Source organism: Pseudochaenichthys georgianus, chromosome 15, assembly GCF_902827115.2.
Source record: "Pseudochaenichthys georgianus chromosome 15, fPseGeo1.2, whole genome shotgun sequence".
In the NCBI taxonomy this organism is placed as follows: domain Eukaryota; kingdom Metazoa; phylum Chordata; class Actinopteri; order Perciformes; family Channichthyidae; genus Pseudochaenichthys; species Pseudochaenichthys georgianus.
Window position 1 is genome coordinate 907,622 of NC_047517.1, and position 22,614 is coordinate 930,235.

General features: G+C 43.7%; 1 protein-coding gene across 1 annotated transcript in view; it reads right to left on the minus strand.

Annotated features, from left to right (window-relative positions):
- birc6 (baculoviral IAP repeat containing 6) overlaps positions 1–22,614 on the minus strand; it is a 147,274-nt gene that overhangs the window by 17,825 nt on the left and 106,835 nt on the right. Inside the window, 3 exon segments of the mRNA XM_034100519.2 lie at positions 6,959–7,036; positions 9,579–9,740; positions 12,353–12,570. Of these exon segments, the coding sequence (XP_033956410.1) occupies positions 6,959–7,036; positions 9,579–9,740; positions 12,353–12,570 (458 nt within the window).

Sequence of the window (22,614 nt, forward strand, 5' to 3'; positions counted from 1 at the left end):
ATACTTTTATTTGAGTGACATTTTGAATGCAGGACTTTTACTTGTTTACAGTACTAGTATTACTACACTCTGGTACTTCTACTTTTACTCAAGTACAAGATCTGAGTACTTCTACTTTTACTCAAGTATAAGATCTGAATACTTATACTTTCACTACAACATCTGAGTACTTCTACTTTTACTCAAGTACAACATCTGAGTACTTCTCCACCTCTGGTAGTGTATTAGCCTGAATTGTAGCCACAAAATCACGCAGAGCTGCATAAAAATAGACTCACAATGTTAACAAGTGGAAAATAATATTTACAAATGTGTACAATGATTTGTAGGTAGTGTTGACTACTCAAGACTCCTGACTTATACATCTTCAAAGGAAGACTGTGTTCATTCTGCAATTACATGGGATTAAAGCTAAATGTAGTTTTACTTGTATAATACTATTTTATATAAAAGCCTGTTTCTAAAAGTATCAACCATAGCGACGCGGTCAAATCCTCAGTTTATAATTTATAACTAACAACATACTAACAAGCTATGGTCTAATTACGCAACCAAGTAGTATGTTTCGTGCCTGCGTCTTTTTGTCCGGTCGGGTCTTGGAAGACCGGAAGCTGTGGGGTTCATAAAAACATGTTCTTACTCAATATCAAGCCACCATTATTGTTTTTATTTGAAATCGTATAATGTCGGGCTTTTTTTGCCGCCTGTGGGGAAAATAAATGGGGCTCAGAGCCTCAGAATACTGAAATCTGTATATATTTTGTTCCTTCTAATTTGTTATCTCTATCGAAATCAGTCAAAAGTCGCAACAGCTGTGGTGAAACGATCAGCACCACGGAGGAAAGCGGCAGAAAGTCACCTGGAGTTAAAGAGAGCGGGGCTGCGTTGAGTGCATGGCTTCCTTCTGCAGGTAACGGGGAGACGCGCCCTGGCGGCGGTGTCGTTCAGGATACGAAAATACAATTTAAATATTTTGGTTACGGTGCCTCAAAGACTTTAGACAGAGGTAGGACAAGTACTCAGGTCTTGTTCTTGAGTAAAAGCAGGGTTGCCTGGCTGGAGTGAGATTTTGATATCATGGGTTTAATTACACATATGCACACAAAATGACTGCTATCGTGTCAGCAGCGGGACCTTAGCATATATACAGGATATATATACAATATATACAAATACACAATATTGGACACAGACTATAAAGGGCACACAGTTTCATTCACTAAGGAAAGTCAAACACATGTTTGTTTCCACTGTTTTATTGTGTGCCTGTCGTGATAAGCAATTAATTGACTTATCGTACGATAAATAAAAATGAACTCGATAAATTGCCATTTACATGAGGATGTGACTAGCAGCTTGAAAGGATGTACTTGAATTATTATTATGTCAGGGGTCTAAAATGGTCACACAACGGTGACAATAATTTCCGGGAAAATGTATCCAACAAAATGAATTATCGTGAGAGGCCTACAACACACACACACACACACACACACACACACACACACACACACACACACACACACACACACCACACACACACACACACACACACACACACACACACACACACACACCAAACTGCCAAACATATTAATTAACACACTCACTCTCATATACTCTCTGACTCTATTTTGGCCTAGTTGAACAATAAGCAGCCGACTTTTACTTTTTATCATTTCTACTGGATCTTAGATCTGCGCTTGCGCAATACGGGTCGGCAGTTGTGGCTCCAGAGTATTTGTGTTGGGTAATCTATGGTAGGGCTAACCCATACAGTCGTGGGGCTCAAGTCAGTTTTTGCAATGTAATTACACGCCCCCCTTGACAGTGAAACGCCACGCGTGAGGTTTAGATTATTTCCGTCTCAATCCAAATGTATGAAATAAAAAGGCACATTTGTCTTGTAGTAAATAAAAATGGCGACCTGGAGCCTATCCTGCAACTTCCCCACAGGTGAAAGAGTTGACATGCTGAAAGCCCAACCCCTGCAGGGGGGTCTGGGGGGATTCTCCCCCAGGATATTTTTTGAAATACTAACATAAAATACACATTCTGGTCCTCTCTTGAGAAGAAAAATAAATACATCTATTACTACACAACATATTTAAAAAAATGAATGCCATTTTAGTTTTGTGTTACTTTGTTCTGAAAGCTGAACCTGCTGCTCCTCACATGCCCCTTACGGCCCGTCTACACTACAGCGTCGAAAGCTCCAAGCAGCTCCAAGCTGCCCATTCATTTTCAATGGGGTGACGTCACGTAGCCGCGCTTTTTCGCCGAACTGAATTGTGGGTAGCCGAGCGAGGCGTCTCAGGCGACCAGAAGTTGAACATTGTTCAACTTCTGGTCGCCTGGACGCCGGAGTAGCCAGCGCCAGCCAATCAAATCCCGTTTCCCAAAATCTGACAGCTGAAGCATTAGCCAATCAAACCGCGTCTAAGCTGGGAGAGATATCCCGCCGTTCATTTCTATATTTCAAAAAAAGTCGGAGGAGAAACTAACTATCGCCGTAGCGAATCACCCGGTTTTGTATGACCAGACCCTCTTCACCTACCGGGATACAAACCGGAGGAACCAGCATGGAGACAGTGGGGGAAACTGGTAGGTTTTCGCCTGTTTGGGGAGTTTATATATATATTGCTCGCATAAAATCCCCGGGGTTTTTTGCTTTGTATGTCGGGGGCGGGAGATTCATGTGATTGGTTGTTGGCCGTGTTGCTTGAATAAAATCCCCAAGCTCCAGGCACGCCCAGCTCCAAGCTATTTTTGGAGCTGTAGTGTGGACGCTCCGTTACACACCAGCGCCTTTTCAGCTCCGGCTCGGAGCTAGAGCCTGAAAAGCGCCGGGTTTTCCTGTTCACTACTGAAAAGCTGCCGGTAGCTCGCGGGCAGCTTTTCAGTAGCTCCCAGCTCGATTATCGATTATAACGTTGCTTCTTGATTTTTCGGCCGCGGCCGGACAATCAAGTTTTTTTAATTTAGAATTGTTTCTGTCACACGAATATAAAATTGGTCGGTGACGCAGAGATCAAGGAGCAGACGTGACAGCAGCACAGCGACACCACACACGGAGCTGTCTGCTTTCTCCAGCAGCACCAGTCAGAACCAACAGCAGAATGACCCGCTCTGAATCAGGCCCTGTCGCTGCGGCTCAGAGACACACAGGGAGGGATTTGTGTTTTTGAAAAACACTCGTTATCGTCATGTCAGGTTTTTGGTGGATTTAATCAAGTCTTGGATGCAGAGTATGAATGTCCTCTTGCTATTTTCCGTTGATAAATACGCGTGTAAAATTTGTGAAGGCAGGAGGAAAGCTTCCGCGATCACCGTCTCCTCTCTGCTGCTCCAAGCCCCGCCCCCTCCTGAAAATAATGAGTGACAGGCTGACAGTGACCCGATAGAAACTTTAGTATTCACTTAATCACTGAGATGATGAAGCTAACTTAATCTCATACATTCATGGGATTCATGTAACAGTGAGACAGAGAATGTAAGTGAGCACCCACATGTACTATTTTTGTTTTTATAATGCTGTTGTAAATACTCCTTGTCTGCTGTGTTCAGACTCAGGTCATGTGTGTGATGCCTCATTCAGGACATTCAGTGTCCTTTTTTTTAACAGAAGGCCGTTGCTAGAAGCTGCAGCTAGACTGCAGAAGTATTAGTTTTTTGTTTTTGAGGATGGAAAAATGTCACACACAGATATAGGGAGGCTAGACCTACAATTGATTAATTATGGTTTATAATTTCATGTCAACACGAAGAAGAAGAAAAGATGGCTGCACTGTTCAGTGTCAATCCTATGGAGATGGAGGTTATAAATCTCCAAAATTATGTTCAGCTGAAGTCTCAGCAAAACTCACAACATTTCTGGAGCCTTGTAGATCCAGAAAACTATAAGAACATCACCAAGCAGCACTGAACCTGTCTGCTTTATGTGGTTCTGTATACATCCCTTTGTGAAGCAGCTTTTTCTGACATGAATGAAATCTAAATACAGAACAAGACCGACTGATGAACATGTAAATGACTCTATTAGAGTGGACCTAAGTGGGTCCAGCAGACACCTCTATGGTGGACTCCATGCAGCGCCAGTCGTCTCACTGACTGTAAAAAAGAGTGAATGCACTTATTTTACACACGTGCCATAAGATGCTTGCAAGGTGGTGATTAAGGCGATGTATTTACTATGTGGGCCATAAGAAGAAGTGAAAACATTGTAATTTGCTCTTGGACATGTATGTGAATCTTCAGTGAAGTACTTACTATGTTGTCCATATTAATATGTGAGAAATTGTCGTTTTCTTGGACCTTGATGTGAAGTTAAGATTTTAGATAAGCTTTGGGTATTGATTTCACACAAAAGTAGCTTAATTCAACTGATGAGTGCTATGTGAATAAATGTAAGCGATGCGATGCAAGTAGCTCTTGGCCACTTTCATTTTTTCAAAGTAGCTCTCAGGTGGAGAAAGGTTGGAGACCCCTGCTTTAGAGCGGCCGCTGCAGTGTGAGCTAACCGGGAGCTAACGGGAGAATAGACTCCTGTGGAAGAGCAGCACTGCAGCGGTCGGTAAATGCTGCAGAAACACATTAATAACAATGAACCACGGCACTCTGGAGCAAAGCATAAGGTTGGAGAAGTCGTTATTCAATTTAATCTGGCTTCGTGTGATTAAAAGCAACACGATCATCGACCCGACGCAGTTGTTGTTGTGAGCTGCCGTTGAGGAGCAAATCAGCGATGTAAACGGTGACGTCATGACGCAGCAAGGGCAGCTCTGCGGCCCAGTGGGCGGTGTGCACAGAGCGGGAGCTGAAAAGGGAAACCGGAGCTGAAGCAGAAAAGCTCCCGCTCGGAGCTAGAAAGGGAAAAGCGCTGGTGTGAAAGCCGCATCAGAGAGAAGAGGGAAGAAGCTGTGTTAATGACTCTACATTGTGGATAAGGGTGGATAGCCCCCATTGTTCTGTGTGTCAACATGAAAGACAGCCCACACACCGTCATCAAACCGTGGGGTCTTATTTCATTACGAGTTGATTTCTATCAACACGTAATGTTGTATCGATGTATATAGAGATGTACTACAGCAAAAGTATTCTCCGTCGGGACTTCCTGCAACAACACCACGCCGTTATCTTGATTCTGATTGGCCAGAAGACATTATCAAAGATGTTCTATTGAGAAGACGATCACTACGTGACAAAAGTTTTCAAAACCGTTTCGAGTCTTCGGTATTCTTGTTTTTGGCGTGAGAATAGTTTGGGCAGCGTGAGAGCGTGAGATTGAGAGTGAAAGCATGTGTCACACGCCAGATGCGTGAGAGTTGGCAACCCTGGTAAAAGTAGAAGTAGGAATACTCTGTTACAGTAAAAGTCCTGCAATAAAAATGTCACTCAAATAAAAGTATAAAAGTATTCTCATCAAAATATAGTGAAAGACAGTGAAAGTAGTCGTTGTGCAGATTGGTCCATTTCAGAATAATATATCTGATATGTTTTATAATGATTGATCATGAAAGTGTTCTCAAAGCTGGTGGAGGAGCAGCTAGTCTGAAGTACTTTGTAGACTGCAGGGTAGCTGGTGAAGGTGCAGCTAGTCTGAAGTACTTTGTAGACTGCAGGGTAGCTGGTGAAGGTGCAGCTAGTCTGAAGTACTTTGTAGACTGCAGGGTAGCTGGTGAAGGTGCAGCTAGTCTGAAGTACTTTGTAGACTGCAGGGTAGCTGGTGGAGGTGCAGCTAGTCTGAAGTACTTTGTAGACTGCAGGGTAGCTGGTGAAGGTGCAGCTAGTCTGAAGTACTTTGTAGACTGCAGGGTAGCTGGTGAAGGTGCAGCTAGTCTGAAGTACTTTGTAGACTGCAGGGTAGCTGGTGAAGGAGCAGCTAGTCTGAAGTACTTTGTAGACTGCAGGGTAGCTGGTGAAGGTTGCAGCTAGTCTGAAGTACTTTGTAGACTGCAGGGTAGCTGGTGAAGGAGCAGCTAGTCTGAAGTACTTTGTAGACTGCAGGGTAGCTGGTGAAGGAGCAGCTAGTCTGAAGTACTTTGTAGACTGCAGGGTAGCTGGTGAAGGAGCAGCTAGTCTGAAGTACTTTGTAGACTGCAGGGTAGCTGGTGGAGGTGCAGCTAGTCTGAAGTACTTTGTAGACTGCAGGGTAGCTGGTGAAGGTGCAGCTAGTCTGAAGTACTTTGTAGACTGCAGGGTAGCTGGTGAAGGTGCAGCTAGTCTGAAGTACTTTGTAGACTGCAGGGTAGCTGGTGGATTTACTCCAGGTGGAACTAAAGTCTGATTCAACACTTGATTAGATTTCACATCATTCATCTGTGAAGTAACTAAAGGGATTAAATACATGTAGTGCAGTAGAAGTACAAAGTAGCAGAAAATGTAAATACTCAAGTAAACTACTGTCAAAATTGTAATTAAGTACAATTACTTAGTTACTTGGTACCACTGGCTTTATATTTTGTAAACACAGATGAACTAGTCTTTTTACAAAATAAAAAACATTAGGAAAATGTAACATTTGGCAGTTTAGCTACAATGGGTCTTGGTTATCTTCACAGCTATGTATCCTCCATACTGCTTAGCATTTTCAGGATGAAATGTGAAAACAGTCTGCAGAATCAAAGCTGAAAACGAGGCGTCTTGGCTGAACATGCAATTGAATCCTTCTGATCCCGAGTCCAAGATGAGTGATGTGTGTGTGAGCGGGAATGGCTCCCAGGTTCAAATGATAGTGGCTTGTGTTTGCTTTGATTAACACCCACACACTGTGGCCAAAGCAGAGTGATAACTCGGCTTTAAAAGGCATCCTTCATGTCAGCTGTTGATCCACCAGGCCCATTAATACAGAGCCTGCAGCACTGTAGTGACAGCCAGAGATGAAGTGCAGCCTGGGACACAAAGACTCCAACAGCCTGCTGACCCCTCTGACAGCAGGCCTGATGAATCTGAGGCTCACCTGTAAGAAGCTCGAGGTCTGAGGGTTCCACTTCTCCTCTGGTCTCCCATGCCATGTGTTGAGGATACTTAAACATACCTGGTTGAAAAAAAAAAAAAAATTCATTTTAGTTATACGTTTTTTTTGTTCAACATGACATATCTAAAGGGGAACAGCTCCATCAATTGTTTTATTACAATTGAAATGTACATATGATCAATACATATATGTGTAGTGAAATTGTATTTTGTAGAGTATTGAAATGTATTCAGTAGATTCTTTTTTAATATATTGTGTACTAGATTAGGACTGCAACAAACGACTAATTTGATAATCGATTAATCTATCGATTAATCTATCGATTAATGAAACGATTAATCGACTATTCGGACTATTATGCCTTGCACAATTTCTCAAACGCTCTTATTTAGCCATCAACTTTTAGATTTAGCTTGAGGTTGTTTTAGGCATGTGGAAACAATGAAGACAATAAAGATGAATACTTGATTCAAAAATACATATATTATTAAATTAACTAAAACAAATTGTGAACAGAATTAACATTTCTTTTTATTTAAATTAAATAAATAATATTTCACATCAAAAGAAACAACAATGTTTTAACAAATCGTATTAAATAATGTGATGACAGAACTGTGAACAGAATAGCTGAAACTTTAACAAACTAACTAACTCTGTTTCCTTTAATCATTAACCCATGTTTGTATCATTGAGTTAACTCCATGTGTCGCTCCTAGCATACATAACACCTGACGTGGAAACGTTCCTCGTGGATGGGGCTACAGAGCTGCTAGAAAGACAGTGGAACCCGGTGCATTCCTCCGTCTGGATGTGGAGCACTTTTGCTAAGTGTTTAGACAAATTGCTCGTGTTACCGCCCTTACATGCTGAACACTTATTCCAACGAGCATCTCCACATCGAGACGGGTGAAGTTTAACCACACCTTGGAGCGCTTCTCTCCGCCATCCCCGCCGTGGTGTTGCTGCATGTAGCAGCCGCGGTGTGTGTAAACTGCCCGCCCCCTCGCACACAGACGGGGGGGACGGGGGGGGGGGGAGATCTTGTCTGGATTGGAAAGATCGAAAATACACCATAGACGCATTTCTTTGTCTTTTTGCACATTAGAAACGAGTTGGCGACACTAAGACTGCGATATAATGTTATTGTAGCAATAATACATATGACGTATTTTTTTAAATGTCTCCAGTATCGATAAAAAGACCGATAACGTTGGAGCTTAACAGCGTGTAAAACACACGTGATGACGGCACCAAACGAATCGACGACTGAATTAGTTGGCAACTAATTAGGTCATCGATTTTAATCGATTTAGTCGATTAGTTGTTGCACCCCTATACTAGATAAGCTATTGATATATGTCTTTTCTTTTGTGAATTTGTATATACTTGCTGCTATTGTTAATTTGTATACTATACATATGTTTAACTCGTGACAACACTGCTGCTGTGATAAAATAACTTCCCAATTTGGGATGAATAAAGGATCTATCTATCCAGCTTGATTGGACTCAATATTAAGCTTTGACGCCAATTATGGCACGTTTCCACTGCAGGGCCTCGCTCGGCTTAGTACGGTATAGTTAGGCCTGGGTAGGCCAGGCTCACTTTATGCTGTAACTATAGTAACGCAGTATAAGCGGAGCCGTGACGTCATCTTCAATGAGAACCAAAGAAAACCAACATCAGCCGTTAGCGGTTAGCACTCAGAGCTCACAGCTCCTCATATCTGCTCAGAAACTGGACAAAAGTTAAACAAGTGCAAACCACAGACTGTCTGTGTCATGGAGAATACAGTCGCTGGTTTATTTATGTCTGTAGGCCGTTGTTGTGAGTGTGGACGGTCGGAGCATGTACTGCTCCGACATATACATTATTGAAATGTGTGCGGAGTGTCAGCGGCTGCCTGATGATGAGCCACAGATGTGGGGGGTAACCTTGACCCCAACTACTCAATGGAAGAAAGCCAGGTCCAGAGAGGGAGAGCTAAATATGTTCTAACATCGCAAAACAAGAACTCTGGAGGGATGTCGTCCAAATGTCAGCTTTAATTTAAAACTGGACACCTGACCGGGACGCTCTTCAGATGTGCTGGGTGAGTTTGACACTTCTACACCATGTTGGGTTCTTGATGGACAACTATCTTTTTAGCCATCTCACTAAACACGGAAAACTCATTTATTTCAGAAATGTCATTTTCTTTGCAGTCACTACATGTATTGCAGGTTTGATTCTTTATTTGAGAAGATATGACGCTACACGGAAATGACTTCATTTAGGATTCTACTTCATGTGAAGGACTTTGTTCCTAGATGTTTTATACTACATTTTGAATTTGTTGTATATGTTTTTCCTGTTTGTTCCTCTCAGGTGAAATGGAAGTGAGTTTGAGTTGTGTAGTTATACCCATTTTTAAATATGAAAATGAAGAAATCATTTTTGTCATCATCATAAATGTTCCCTAGATCATTCAAATCGAAATGGAAGACTACATTTCTGTTTGTGATTGATGATTAAAATGATGAAAGGGTTAATAAAAACAAATCCATCCTGTTCTTGATGATGACACACACCAACAGCCTCTGAGCTGGTTTCCACTCACTTTGCCATCATTGTAGAGGTTAGGGTTAAAGCGCACACTGTGTCCCCCGGTGGTCTCCAGGTTGACCAGAGGGGGGGAGTTGGGGTAGTCTTGGGGGAAATACACATCAAACTCAAAGCAGCCGTTGGCGTACGGTGTGTCGGCTGGGCCTGTGATGAGAACCTGAAACACAGAGCAGAGGTGATGAAGAGGAAGCACTGAGAAGGTTACTAATCACACTCATGGAGAGGGGCTTCATTAAAGAAAGGTGGACACACTGATAACAGGAAGTACAAACTAAGTGAAGTGCAAAGGGCAGGATATCAAGGTGAACAAGTTGTGACTCCCTCTCAGGCGTATTCACGGCCACAACAATGTGATTAACAACAGGCTAAAGGGTGACATTAGCGGAACGAAAAAGACACCTCTCCACCTCTCCTGGCATGTGTAGCAACAACTATTTGTTTCATGAACAAAAGAGATAAGCTCATTATCAAACAAAACAAACACACTTAAAACGTGTCATAAGGACATAAATGCATATGTTAATATAATCAAATAAGCTCCATCCCCAGTATATTATTGTATCTAATGATTGACCCTTAAGCAGAAATAGAAAACAAGCCTTTAAAAGAAATGAATCGAACTGTAGGGCTTTGTTATAGCTGCCGTATGACGTGTTGCTCGGTCTGTGAAGCAGCTGGGGGTGCGCCACAAAAGATGTTGTTAGGATTAGTCAATTATTCTAACAACTTATTCAACGATTGTTTTTTTTATAACTCAATCAATACAACAATTTATTAACTATATTAAATCTTTAAAACTGTATATATATATTATTATTTTAATATTTGATTCTTTCGATATCTCTTCTTTATCAAACAAACGTTACAAGATAATATAACCCTACTTGTCATATGCCTGAACAGAAAAGTACTGGAGCACAGTTTAAATGTAATATATTATACCTTTGTATTATACAACAACTTTTTCCAAGACAACCTTAACTTTAGTACTACAGGCAGTGGCTTGAGACTAATGGCGTCTTATTGACACATCAAATCATTGAATTTCAATTAATTGAGTTAGTTCCTAAAGCGAGAGAGCCTGTCTGCGCGCCCTGGAGTTTTCTTCTCTCCTCTACCTACCAGCTGTTTGCTGGCACATCCACATCCTTCCTTCTTGTTACCCAAACACCCACACAGTACACATCAGTTGAGCTTTTGTCCAAATGTATTCATTAAAGTCCCTACGATGCGTGCAGGGGAATCACCCTATTTTCTCCTTGTTAATGTTAGCTGCCAGCATCCGAGGTGCATTCAGGCTCTATTTAGGAAAAATGTGTATTGTGAATGTAGAGTTAAACATTATGATGTGTTTAAATGTAATCTTTTAAAATGAGTTTTTTTACAGTTGTCTGAAGAATATATTTTCATGGCAATATAAAATAGATGTTAGAAAGGTGAATTATTACTTGTTAAACTTCCTAAAGAAACAGTATTCAAACAGAGTAAGTGAGGTTATGTAGAATTAATTGGGATTTTTTTCAGTAGTATGAAATGGGTATTGAGAATTCCTTTTGAAGCAGCTGCTACAAAGCTGTTTTGTCCTGGCGTAAGGATGCAGGGGGGGCACAGGATGCGCTGACCCTCACAGATCAGGAGATTTCCACCTCATCAGCTACTGTTCCTTTGTGCTGCTCCTCAGGCCATGCTACACTCATGGAGAAAGTGACTTTTAGTTGGTGTGTATGAACGTATTTGCAGAAGGAAACAGTGCACCGCTGTGACAGGACTCTTGGCTATGGACTAAAATCCTTCCTTTTATACCAGCTTGGTGCTCACAGCAAGTATAACATATACATACACTGCCCGTCCAAAAAAAAAGTCACCACCTGGATTTAACTGAGCCAATCTGGAAGAGCCTTCCATTGGATAATTACTGCAGAGATTCACATGTTTCAGCTGGCAACAAGTTATTTAACCCAGCTGATGTGGTGTTTAGCTTCTCATTTCTTAAACATCCCTGTCGGAAGACAAGGACATTAATCAGTTACAAAAAGATCAAATGATTGGCCTGCATCAAGCAAAGAAAACAACTAAGGAGATTGGTGAAACTACTCAAATCAGGGAAAGAACTGTCCAACGCATTATTAAAACCAAATCAATGGATCCAGATTCATCCTGTTCCAGAGTGATGAGTGCATCAGGGTAAGAAGAGAGGCGGATGAAGTGAAGTACCCATCATGCCTAGTGCCTACCGTACTGTGGGGGCAGGCTATGATCTGGGGGTGCTGCAGTTGGTCAGGTCTAGGTTTAGCAACGTTATGTTCCCAAAGAATGAGGTCAGCTGACTTCCTCAATATACTGAATGACCAGGTCTAACATCAATGGAGTTCTTCCTCCCTGATGGCACGGACATATTCCAAGAGGACAATGCCAGGGGGGCTCACTTAGTGAATGAGGGGTTCAGGGAGCACGAGCCCTCCCTTCCTCACATGTTCTTTTGGCGAAACGGAGCTAAGAGATGAGGATTTTGACATTAAGCAGGAGAGACTTTGCCATTAATCAACATGTGGGTTGACAGCCATTTAATGAAATGTCAGTGGGGGAATGAGTATGTCATGGCCAGTTGTAAGTGGAAACACCCGACGCAGTAACACAGTCCACTAGAACAATCCAAACCCTCTAGTTCTTAAACTAGTGGTCTCTATGAATCTCAGTACAAAACCCTGTACACACCAGCAAAACTATGACATATCCATGACTTTAGGACAATTTGAAGTGGTATTTTACCTTCATGATGTCCAGCCTCTCTTCATCACAGCGGACAAAGACGCTGGAGGAGGAAGAGAGGGGCAGGGAGGTGGACAGGGTGACGGCCTCCTGGGCCAGGCGGCGGGATCGGGCGGCGCTGTTGGTGTCGCTAGCGTTCTTCACCTGAGACATGTAGTGGTAGTTCACCTTGAACATCACCTTCCCATCGTCGTCCTCCGAGACCATCTCAAAGGTGTCTGAAGAGAGAGAGAGGCCAGAGTGAGGAAGCTCTCACTGCTGTAGGAATGTACTATTCTCCTCTCAACTAAACCTAAAAACATCAGTGCTGCCTGTAAACACTTCAAATAACAACTTCAAAATATACATTTATATTTTTAGCCATGTTTAAATGAATTGTTAGGACCACTTATTGGAAGTTCTTCTTTCCTTCAGTAGTAATGGAGGGACGAAAGGACATGTAGCATGCTGCGGTTAGCTAGTTATCTTGCTAAAATAATGTAATATTGTTAAATACCTTTTAAAGCGGAACAACATTTTGCTTGCATTTGCTACAAAAAAGGGAAAAGGCTGTTTTACTGGCATCACTAGATGGATAGCATGCTAGCTAGTTGGTTCTGTTAGCTCTTGCTCTAACATTGTCATTCTTCTGTTATACCAGGGTCGGCTCTAGAACAAATCAAATGGGGGGGTAATCATTTACCACGGGGGGGCACACATTGCACACAAACACCAACGCAAGTTCAATTTAAAAACATGCTGTAAAGTCTCTTGTTTTCACACACATTGCAGGGGTGTAGTGCTATTTTATAGTGCACCTATGACTTGTGCATACAGTACATGCATGGTTGTGGCACGACCACCAAAACAGAAACATATGGACATAGGCCACCATATAAAAAGTGTGCAAATGTTTTTAGTATCTGTGACACCTGTAGATGACCTCATCCACGACCTGAATGGAGCTGTAGTATTCTCCAAGCTGGATCTGAATGCTGGATACCATCAACTTGAGCTACATCCAGATTCAAGGTATTCACCCACCTTCACTACACATACTGGCCTCTGGAGGTACACCAGACTGAACTTAGGCATTAACTCTGCCGCTGAAGTGTTCCAAAATGTCATTCAAGGAGTGCTACATGGCATTCCCAACGTCAGGGACATGAGTGATGACATCATTGTGTATGGGAAAACACAAGAAGAGCACAACAGTAGTGAGTCTCCCATGCCAAGACTCACTACTACTCCCGTCTCATTGGTGCTCAGCAAAGCAACCCCAGAAGACTGTTCTCCACCACCAACCGCCTACTACGGCCCCCTGACGCCCCCCAGCCCTCAGGGGCTCCCGATCTGTGCTCCAAATTCCTCGACTTCTTCCAGGCGAAAGTTGAGGCCATCCATCAGCAGCTCCTGGTGACTGGCCCTTCTCCCCTACCTGCACTTCACCTGGTAACGCACCCCAAGCGCCGCGCCTCTCCCACTCCAACCTCTCCTCCTTCTCCCCTGTGGATGCTCTCCAAGTGGCCAAACTGGTCAGCTCGGCCAAGACCTCCACCTGCTGCCTGGACCCCATGCCCACAGCCCTGGTCAAGGACTGCCTACCCACCCTCTGTCCCTACATGGTGGTCATCATCAACGCTTCTCTGGCTCCTGGTATAGTCCCCACCAGCTTCAAACTGGCCTCAGTCACCCCCATACTCAAAAAACCTGGCCTGGACCCCGACGACCTCCAGAACCACCGGCCGATCTCCAACCTTCCTTTCCTCAGCAAAACTCTGGAAAGAGTGGTCGCCGGCCAACTCCATCTGTACATGTCCAACCATGAGCTCTATGAGCCCTTCCAATCCGGCTTCAGACAGCAACACAGCACTGAGACCGCCCTCATCAAGATCACCAACGACCTCCTCATTGCTGCTGACTCTGGCCGCCTCAGCATCCTCATCCTCCTGGACCTCTCTGCAGCGTTTGATACCATCTCTCACAACATCCTCCTCACCCGCCTCTCAGACCTCCTGGGTGTCACTGGCACAGCGCTGTCCTGGTTGACATCCTACCTCCTCAACAGGAAACAGTTTGTCTCCATCAGTGGCTCAAACTCACCCCCGGCCCCAGTCCACCACGGTGTACCCCAGGGCTCTGTGCTTGGCCCCCTCCTGTTCACCATTTACATGCTCCCCCTCGGCCAGATCATCCGACATCATGGACTCAATTTCCACTGCTACGCTGATGATACCCAATAGTATCTCAGCACCACTCCATCCTCCCAGCTTCCCCCTCAGTCTCTCATCAACTGCCTGCATGACAAAACATGGATGTTTTCCAACTATCTTAAGCTGAACAGCAATAAAACAGAGCTCATGGTTGTGGCACCCAAGGCCCTGCTCCAGAAGGTTGGTGACTTCGTCCTTGAGGTCGACGGCTGCTCCATCTCCCCATCTCCTGAAGCCCGCAACCTGGGTGTCATCCTTGACTCCACCCTTTCCTTCCATTCCCACGTAAAATCTGTGACCAAATCGGCCTTTTACCACCTAAGGAACATTGCCAGACTCCGACCGTCACTCTCGGAGTCGGTTGCCGAGACCCTGGTGCATGCATTTGTCACCACCCGCTTGGACTACTGCAATGGTGTCCTGTTCGGGGTTCCCAACAAAACCCTGGACAGGCTCCAGTATGTCCAAAACTGTGCTGCTAGGGTACTCACGCACACAAAGCCGTGGCAGCACATCACTCCCACCCTCATCCACCTCCACTGGTTGCCAGTCTGTTGTTTTGTCTGTCTGACTTTTGTTTTGTTATGTTTATTTTTTGCCCTACTACTTGTAAGCGACCTTGGGTCCCTTGAAAGGCGCTATATAAATCAAAGCTATTATTATTATTATTATTAACAGTAGCCTCAAAGCTGTTTTTCAGAGACTGAGGGAGAAAAATATCACACTCAATGCTAGGGATGTAACGATACCAAAAACTAACGGTACGATAATATTGAATAATAAAGGGGGGAAAAAAAATTCTATTTTTTTTTTCAATAAAAAATGTTTTACTCGGAAAAGGTTTCTTTATTACATAATAAATCTGATTTGTACAGCATTTTAGTAGGATAGCAGTATTTTAAAGTGTCAAAAACAAAGTGACAGTAAAAGACTGGAACAAGAAAACCAGTGTTTTTGTACCTATAGTACTACCAATCAAAGTAGGCATTTTCTTTGAGCCACTGCATCTCACAAATAAACAAGGACATTTAATAATCAGACCCTGCAATAAAATAAATCAAGTTTCACTTTAGTTTTTCAAGTAACTCAACTCAAACACACTAGTGACTCACTCAGCATCATCAGACAGGTTTTTAGGAATATATATATTTTACATGATATGAGTGATAACACGTGTTATAAGGGCTATTTTGCACAATAGGTGTGCCTTGAGATTTTTACTTGTCCTTTGGTGCCTTGGGCACAAAAAGTTTGGGAACCACTGGTGTAAATGTAGCCCTGTAAATACGATGTCCTTTTGTGTTCTGTGTTCCTGTTCATGTGTCTTCTCACAATTATCACTGGCCCCGTGTATCTCCTAATCGCTATAACCGGCCTGCTCTCGTCTATCCCACGTGCTCCACTGAGATCCAACATCTAGTTTCAGGTGGCCTGTGGAACTGCCAGTCAGCTGTTCCTAAGGCTGACTTCATCTCTGGCTCCGCCTCCCTGCCATCCCTGGATTTCCTTGCTCTCACTGAGACCTGGATTACTCCATCCAACACATCCACCCCAGCAGCTCTCTCCACAGCATATTCCTTCTCCCATACACCCAGACCCACTGGCAGAGGAGGGGGCACTGGTCTCCTGCTCTCTCCCAAATGGAGCTTCTCCCTCTTCAAGCTACCTAACTTCACTCCTTCCACCTTTGAATTCCATGCCGTCACAGTAACCCATCCTATACAACTAACCATTGTTGTTCTCTACCGTCCACCAGGCGCCTTGGGGGACTTCTTGGAGGACTTAGATCATCTCCTCTCACACATCCCTGAAACTGGCCCTCCCGCTGTACTTCTCGGAGACTTCAACCTCCAGACGGGGAAGATAGACGAACTAACATCTCTGTTAACCACCTTTGCTTTCTCACTGTCTCCGTCCCCACCAACTCATAAAGCTGGCAGTGTCCTTGATCTCATATTCTCAAGGAACTGCGCTACTTCTAACCTCTCTGTAAACCCGCTCCACACCTCCGATCACTTCTTCATTTCATTCTCTTTACCCCTTTCCAAACATAACGAGCTAATCTCTTCTCATCCTGCACCTGTCCGCCGTAACCTCCGTTCCCTCTCCCCCTCTACCTTTGCCTCCTCGGTGCTCTCAGCCCTCCCTTCCTCTGACTCGTTCCAACTCCTGCCTCCAAACTCTGCTACAGAAACTCTCCTCTCTACTCTCTCATCCTCTCTGTCCTCTCACATCCTCTCTGGACTCTCTCTGTCCTCTCACATCCTCTCTGGACTCTCTCTGTCCTCTCACATCTCGGCAGGCTCGCCAGTCCCCTCCTGCTCCCTGGCTAAATGACGCACTGCGTGCTAATAGAACCGTCCTTCGGGCAGCTGAGCGGAAACGGTGGAAATCCAAACACCGCGACGACCTCCTAACCTATCAGGCTCTCCTCTCCTCTTTCTCTGCTTCGATCTCTCAGGCAAAAAGCACTTTCTTTCAAGATGAGATCCAATCTTCCTATTCCAATCCCAAAAAACTATTTTCCATCTTCTCCTCCCTCCTGGACCCCCCCAAAGCCCCTCCCCCCTCCTCCCTTCTGTCAAGCGACTTTGTTAACCACTTTGAAAAAAAGGTTGATGATATTCGCTCTTCTTTTTCTGACTCACCTCTACTCACCGCTGGGTCACCAGACCCTCCTTTCACCCGCACACTGACCTCCTTTTCCCCTCTCTCTCCACGTGAGGTTCTTACCCTCATTACCTCTGCCCGCCCTACCACCTGTCCTCTGGACCCTATCCCCTCAAACCTCCTTCAGACTATCGCTCCTGATATTTTACCGTTTCTCACCCATTTCATCAACACTTCTCTAACTTCTGGTCACTTTCCAAACAGTCTCAAGGAGGCAAGAGTAAACCCTCTCCTAAAGAAACCCACTCTCGACCCGTCTGAGGTTATAAACTACAGGCCTGTCTCTCTCCTCCCGTTCCTGTCTAAAACACTTGAACGCGCTGCCTTTAGACAACTGTCCTGCTATCTCCATCAGAACAACCTTCTGGATCTGCACCAGTCTGGTTTCAAGGCAGGTCACTCCACCGAAACTGCTCTCATTGCTGTCACTGAGGAACTGCACACTGCTAAAGCAGCCTCCCTCTCCTCTGTCATCATCCTGTTGGACCTGTCTGCTGCATTCGACACGGTGAACCATCAGATCCTCCTTCACACTCTCCAAGAACTTGGAGTTTCATGTTCTGCACTTTCCCTCCTCACCTCATACCTCAAAGACCGTACCTACAGGGTAACTTGGAGAGGGTCCGAGTCCGACCCTTGTCAATTAACTACAGGGGTCCCTCAGGGCTCTGTTCTTGGTCCTCTCCTCTTCTCCCTGTACACAAACTCGCTCGGATCTGTCATTAGCCCGCATGGTTTTTCATACCACTGCTACGCTGACGACACCCAATTAATTCTGTCCTTTCCCCGCTCAGAGACCCAGGTCGTCGCACGCATCTCTGCTTGTTTAGCTGACATCTCTCAGTGGATGTCTGCTCATCATCTCAAGCTCAACCTTGACAAAACTGAACTGCTTTTCCTTCTGGAAAAAGATTGTCCCTCTCTTGACCTGACTATCAACATCGGCACCTCTGTTGTTTCCCCGACTCAGACTGCAAGGAATCTGGGCGTGATCCTAGATAACAACCTGTCCTTCCCTGCAAACATCGCTGCTACAACCCGTTGCTGCAGATACACGCTTTACAGCATCAGGAGGATACGCCCCCAGCTGACCCAGAAAGCGACGCAGGTTCTGGTCCAGGCTCTCGTCACCTCACGCCTAGACTACTGCAACTCCCTCCTGGCTGGTCTACCTGCATGTGCCATCCGACCTCTGCAGTTCATCCAGAATGCAGCGGCTCGTCTGGTCTTCAACCTTCCTAAATTTTCCCACACCACGCTGCTCCTCCGCTCCCTCCACTGGCTTCCGGTAACTGCTAGAATCCACTTCAAGACAATGGTACTTGCGTACCATGCTGCGAATGGATCTGGCCCTTCCTACATTCAGGACATGGTTAAACCGTACACCCCAGCGCGTGCTCTACGCTCTGCATCAGCCAAACGACTCGCGGCACCCTCGCTGCGAAGGGGACCCAAGTTCCCATCAGCAGAAACACGTGGGTTTGCTATCCTGGCTCCAAAATGGTGGAATGAGCTCCCATTGATATCAGGACGGCAGAAAGCTTACACACCTTCCGGCGCAGACTGAAAACTCATCTCTTTCGACTCCACCTTGACCGATAGAATTACTAACAAAGAATTGCTAACAGAGCACTTATATACTAATAAAGGACTGGCTTATCTATAGCCAGTTGAGTAGCACTTGAAATACTTGGCTCTATGAAACCTGATGTACTTATATGATTCTGTTTTCTTCAAGGTTGTGTCTTCCTGGTCGAATGTACTTATTGTAAGTCGCTTTGGATAAAAGCGTCAGCTAAATGCAATGTAATGTAATGTTGTTTTATGTTGTAACCTACTTGCTGCCATGTTGGACAGGTCTCTCATGAAAAAGAGATCAATGATCTCAATGGGACCACCTGGTTAAATAAAGGTTTAAAACAAAAAAAAGTGTTACAAAAATTATTTAAAAAAAAATAATAATAATAAAAAAATCGCGGTAGATTTTGTCAGTCTCACGACGGTATTGGGACGTTTATTTACCGCGATATTTGGTATATCGTTACATCCCTACTCAATGCTGATAAATGTGAATACAGTAAACCAGAGCTTGAGTTCCTTGGCTATATTTTCTCTGCAAAAGGCATATCAGCAGATCCTAAAAAGATCACTGCCATCAAGAACCTTCCTCCACCCCAAAACGCATCAGAGGTTCGCAGTCTGCTCGGGATGATAACATACTGCTCACGTTTCATTCATGACTATGCCACGATCTCTGAACCTTTACGTCAACTAACAAAAAAAGATTTGGTCATGGGGACCACAACAACAGTCGGCAATGGAGAGGCTAAAGTCAGAGCTGATGGAAAACACTACAATGGCTTACTTTGACCCAAGGAAGAAATCCAAACTACTGGTTGATGCCAGCCCTGTTGGTCTAGGTGCCATACTCAGCCAGCACAGCCCTGACAAAGAGGGTAATGACCACATTCTCAAACTCAACTGTACAAATGAGACTAAAGTGAATAAAATAATTGCCACCTTATCAAATTGTAAGGCTAAAGATCACTGGGGACTAGATACAGTATTTATAAAAAAACATAAAAAGGACTTAACTAGCTCCATCACCTATGTTACAAATCAATCATTAAAAGACAATACATTTCCATCAGCTCTTAAAACTGCTATTGTAACACCAATTTTTAAATGTGGCGACAAGAAAGAAGTAGGCAACTATAGACCCATCAGCATTCTACCTGTTGTGTCCAAAGTAGTTGAAAAAGTAGTCGCGGAAAAGCTGGTGTCACACCTAAGCTACAACAACATACTCCATCCTATGCAGTTTGGTTTTAGGACCAATTATTCTACTGAGACTGCATGCTGCTATTTAGTGGAAGGAATCAAGGCTAAGTATGACAAAGGAGGGATAGTTGGAGCAGTGTTCCTTGACCTGCGAAAAGCATTTGACACAGTAAATTATACCAAATTTTTATCAAAACTCAACAATTACAACCTGTCAGTTAGCACAATACAATGGGGCAGGTCTTATTTAGCTGGTCGTTCTCAATGTGTGCATGATAAACTGTCAGAAACTAAGCCATGCTCAATCGGAGTGCCACAAGGCTCAATTATTGGACCGCTGTTGTTCAGCATATATATTAATGATCTCCCATCTGTTTGTGAGGATGTGGACGTCCAGATGTCTGCTGACGACACGGTGGTTTCCACTCATGGGAAAGATGCTGAACAGGTTGCCTCTAAGCTCTCGTTGACGCTGCACAAACTTGCTCAATGGTTAAATGACTCGTGTCTTACTCTAAACACTAACAAAACAGTGACAATGTATTTCACGAATAAGAAAAAAAGAACCACGCATCCACAGCTTCGTGTGAATGGTAAAATAATTGGAAACGTCAATGAGGTCAAATACTTGGGAGTGATCTTGGATGCCAATTTGACTTTTGAAAGCCATATTAGAAGCATGACTAGAAAGCTGAAATATAACATTTTCAAATTTAAACATATTAGGAACTCATGAACCATAGAAGCATTGAAAACCTTTTTGCATGCCATGATACTATCACATTTTCACTACTGTATAACCTGCTGGTCCCAAGCAACTAAGACTGCTATGAGACCACTTGAGGTTCTTTATAAACAAGCCTTAAAGGTTATGGATAGAAAGTCATTAAAACACCATCATTGCAATATACTGTCCAAATACAAACTTTTCCGTTTTGATAGTCTGGTTCTACTTTCCAGAGTTCGATTCAGAATCATTCACAATTCTACAACACCACCGTTGATGAGCTTTTTTCAGTTTTGCCGTGAGCAGAGTTGCAGAAACTCCAGATCTGCATCAAATGCAGATCTAACCATCCCTCTGAGACGCACTGCCTTTGGACGATCAGTATTTTCGTTTACGGCCATCAAGCACTGGAATACTCGTTTTCTTATGGTGCAAAAAAAATGACATTAAGCAACCAGTTATGCCAACATTAATTACACTGTAATCTGAGTTTTTTTTATAATTTGAACTGTATTGTCATACTATATCTTAGATATTTTATTTAAGTGTATTTGAAGTGTACTAAGTATTATGTTCGTAACCTGTATTTAAATCAGGCTTTATAATTATTTGAGTGACCAAGATCATGTAAGTGTATTTCAAGTGTACTATGTATTAATTTATTGAGCTGTACTTAAATCAGGTTTAAAAATTGTTTGACTGATAGAGATCATGCAATGTTAATCTTAATATCATTTTTTAAAATGTGTTTATTGATTGTTATGAACCTGCCTGAGGACCACATATGGAAATGAGCCATTAGCTATAATCTGGCATATTGCATCTCTTCTCTTTGCTGAGATTAATGTTTTTGTATTCATGTCCTTCTATAAATAAATACAAACAAACATTGTTGCATATGCCAGCCGAGCACTCACACCAGTGGAACAGCGCTATTCTCAAACCGAGAGAGAAGCTCTGGCAATCCTCTGGGCATGTGAACACTTCCACCTGTATCTCTATGGGTCACACGTCACTGTCATCACAGATCACAAACCGCTTGAACTGATCTTCAACAACCCAGAAGCCACACCCCCAGCTCGGTTAGAACGCTGGCGGCTAAGACTACAACCATACAGCTACATTATCAAGTACAAAGCTGGAAAAGATAACCCTGCCGATTACATGTCCAGACATCCTATTGAGGGAAACATACCAAGCAGATCATCTTGCATGGCTGAGGAATATGTCAACTTTGTCATTGACAATGTCGTTCCAAAGGCAGTGACACAAACAGAAACAAAGAATGACCCTACATTATGTAAAGTGATGCATTGTTTGAGTGCAGGACACTGGAGACATGCACCACGGGACTCAGACTACACTGATTATCCAATGCTGAAAGCACTCTACCGCCTACGAAACGAACTGACAGTCAACGCTGGAGAGAATGTCATTCTCAGAGGAACACGACTTGTGCTACCTACCTCTCTCCAACATAAGGCAATAAGCCTGGCCCATGACGGTCATCTTGGCATTGTTAAGAGCAAACAACTGGTAAGGGAGAAGGTATGGTTTCCAGGCATAGATGAAATGGTGGAAAAGATGATAAAACACTGCATACCATGTCAAGCAGCAACCTCCCAGAATCACATGGAACCACTTAACATGTCTGAACTTCCCAAAGGCCCGTGGCAAAATGTTTCTATTGACTTTACAGGACCTTTGCCATCAGGTGATTACCTGCTCGTGGTTATTGATGAGTATTCCAGGTTCCCCGAAGTTGAGATACTAAAGTCCACAGCAGCCACTACAGTGATTCCCAAACTGGACAGAATCTTCTCCTCCTATGGTATCCCACATGTGGTGAAAACAGATAATGGACCTCCATTCAATGGACAGCCGTTCAAAGA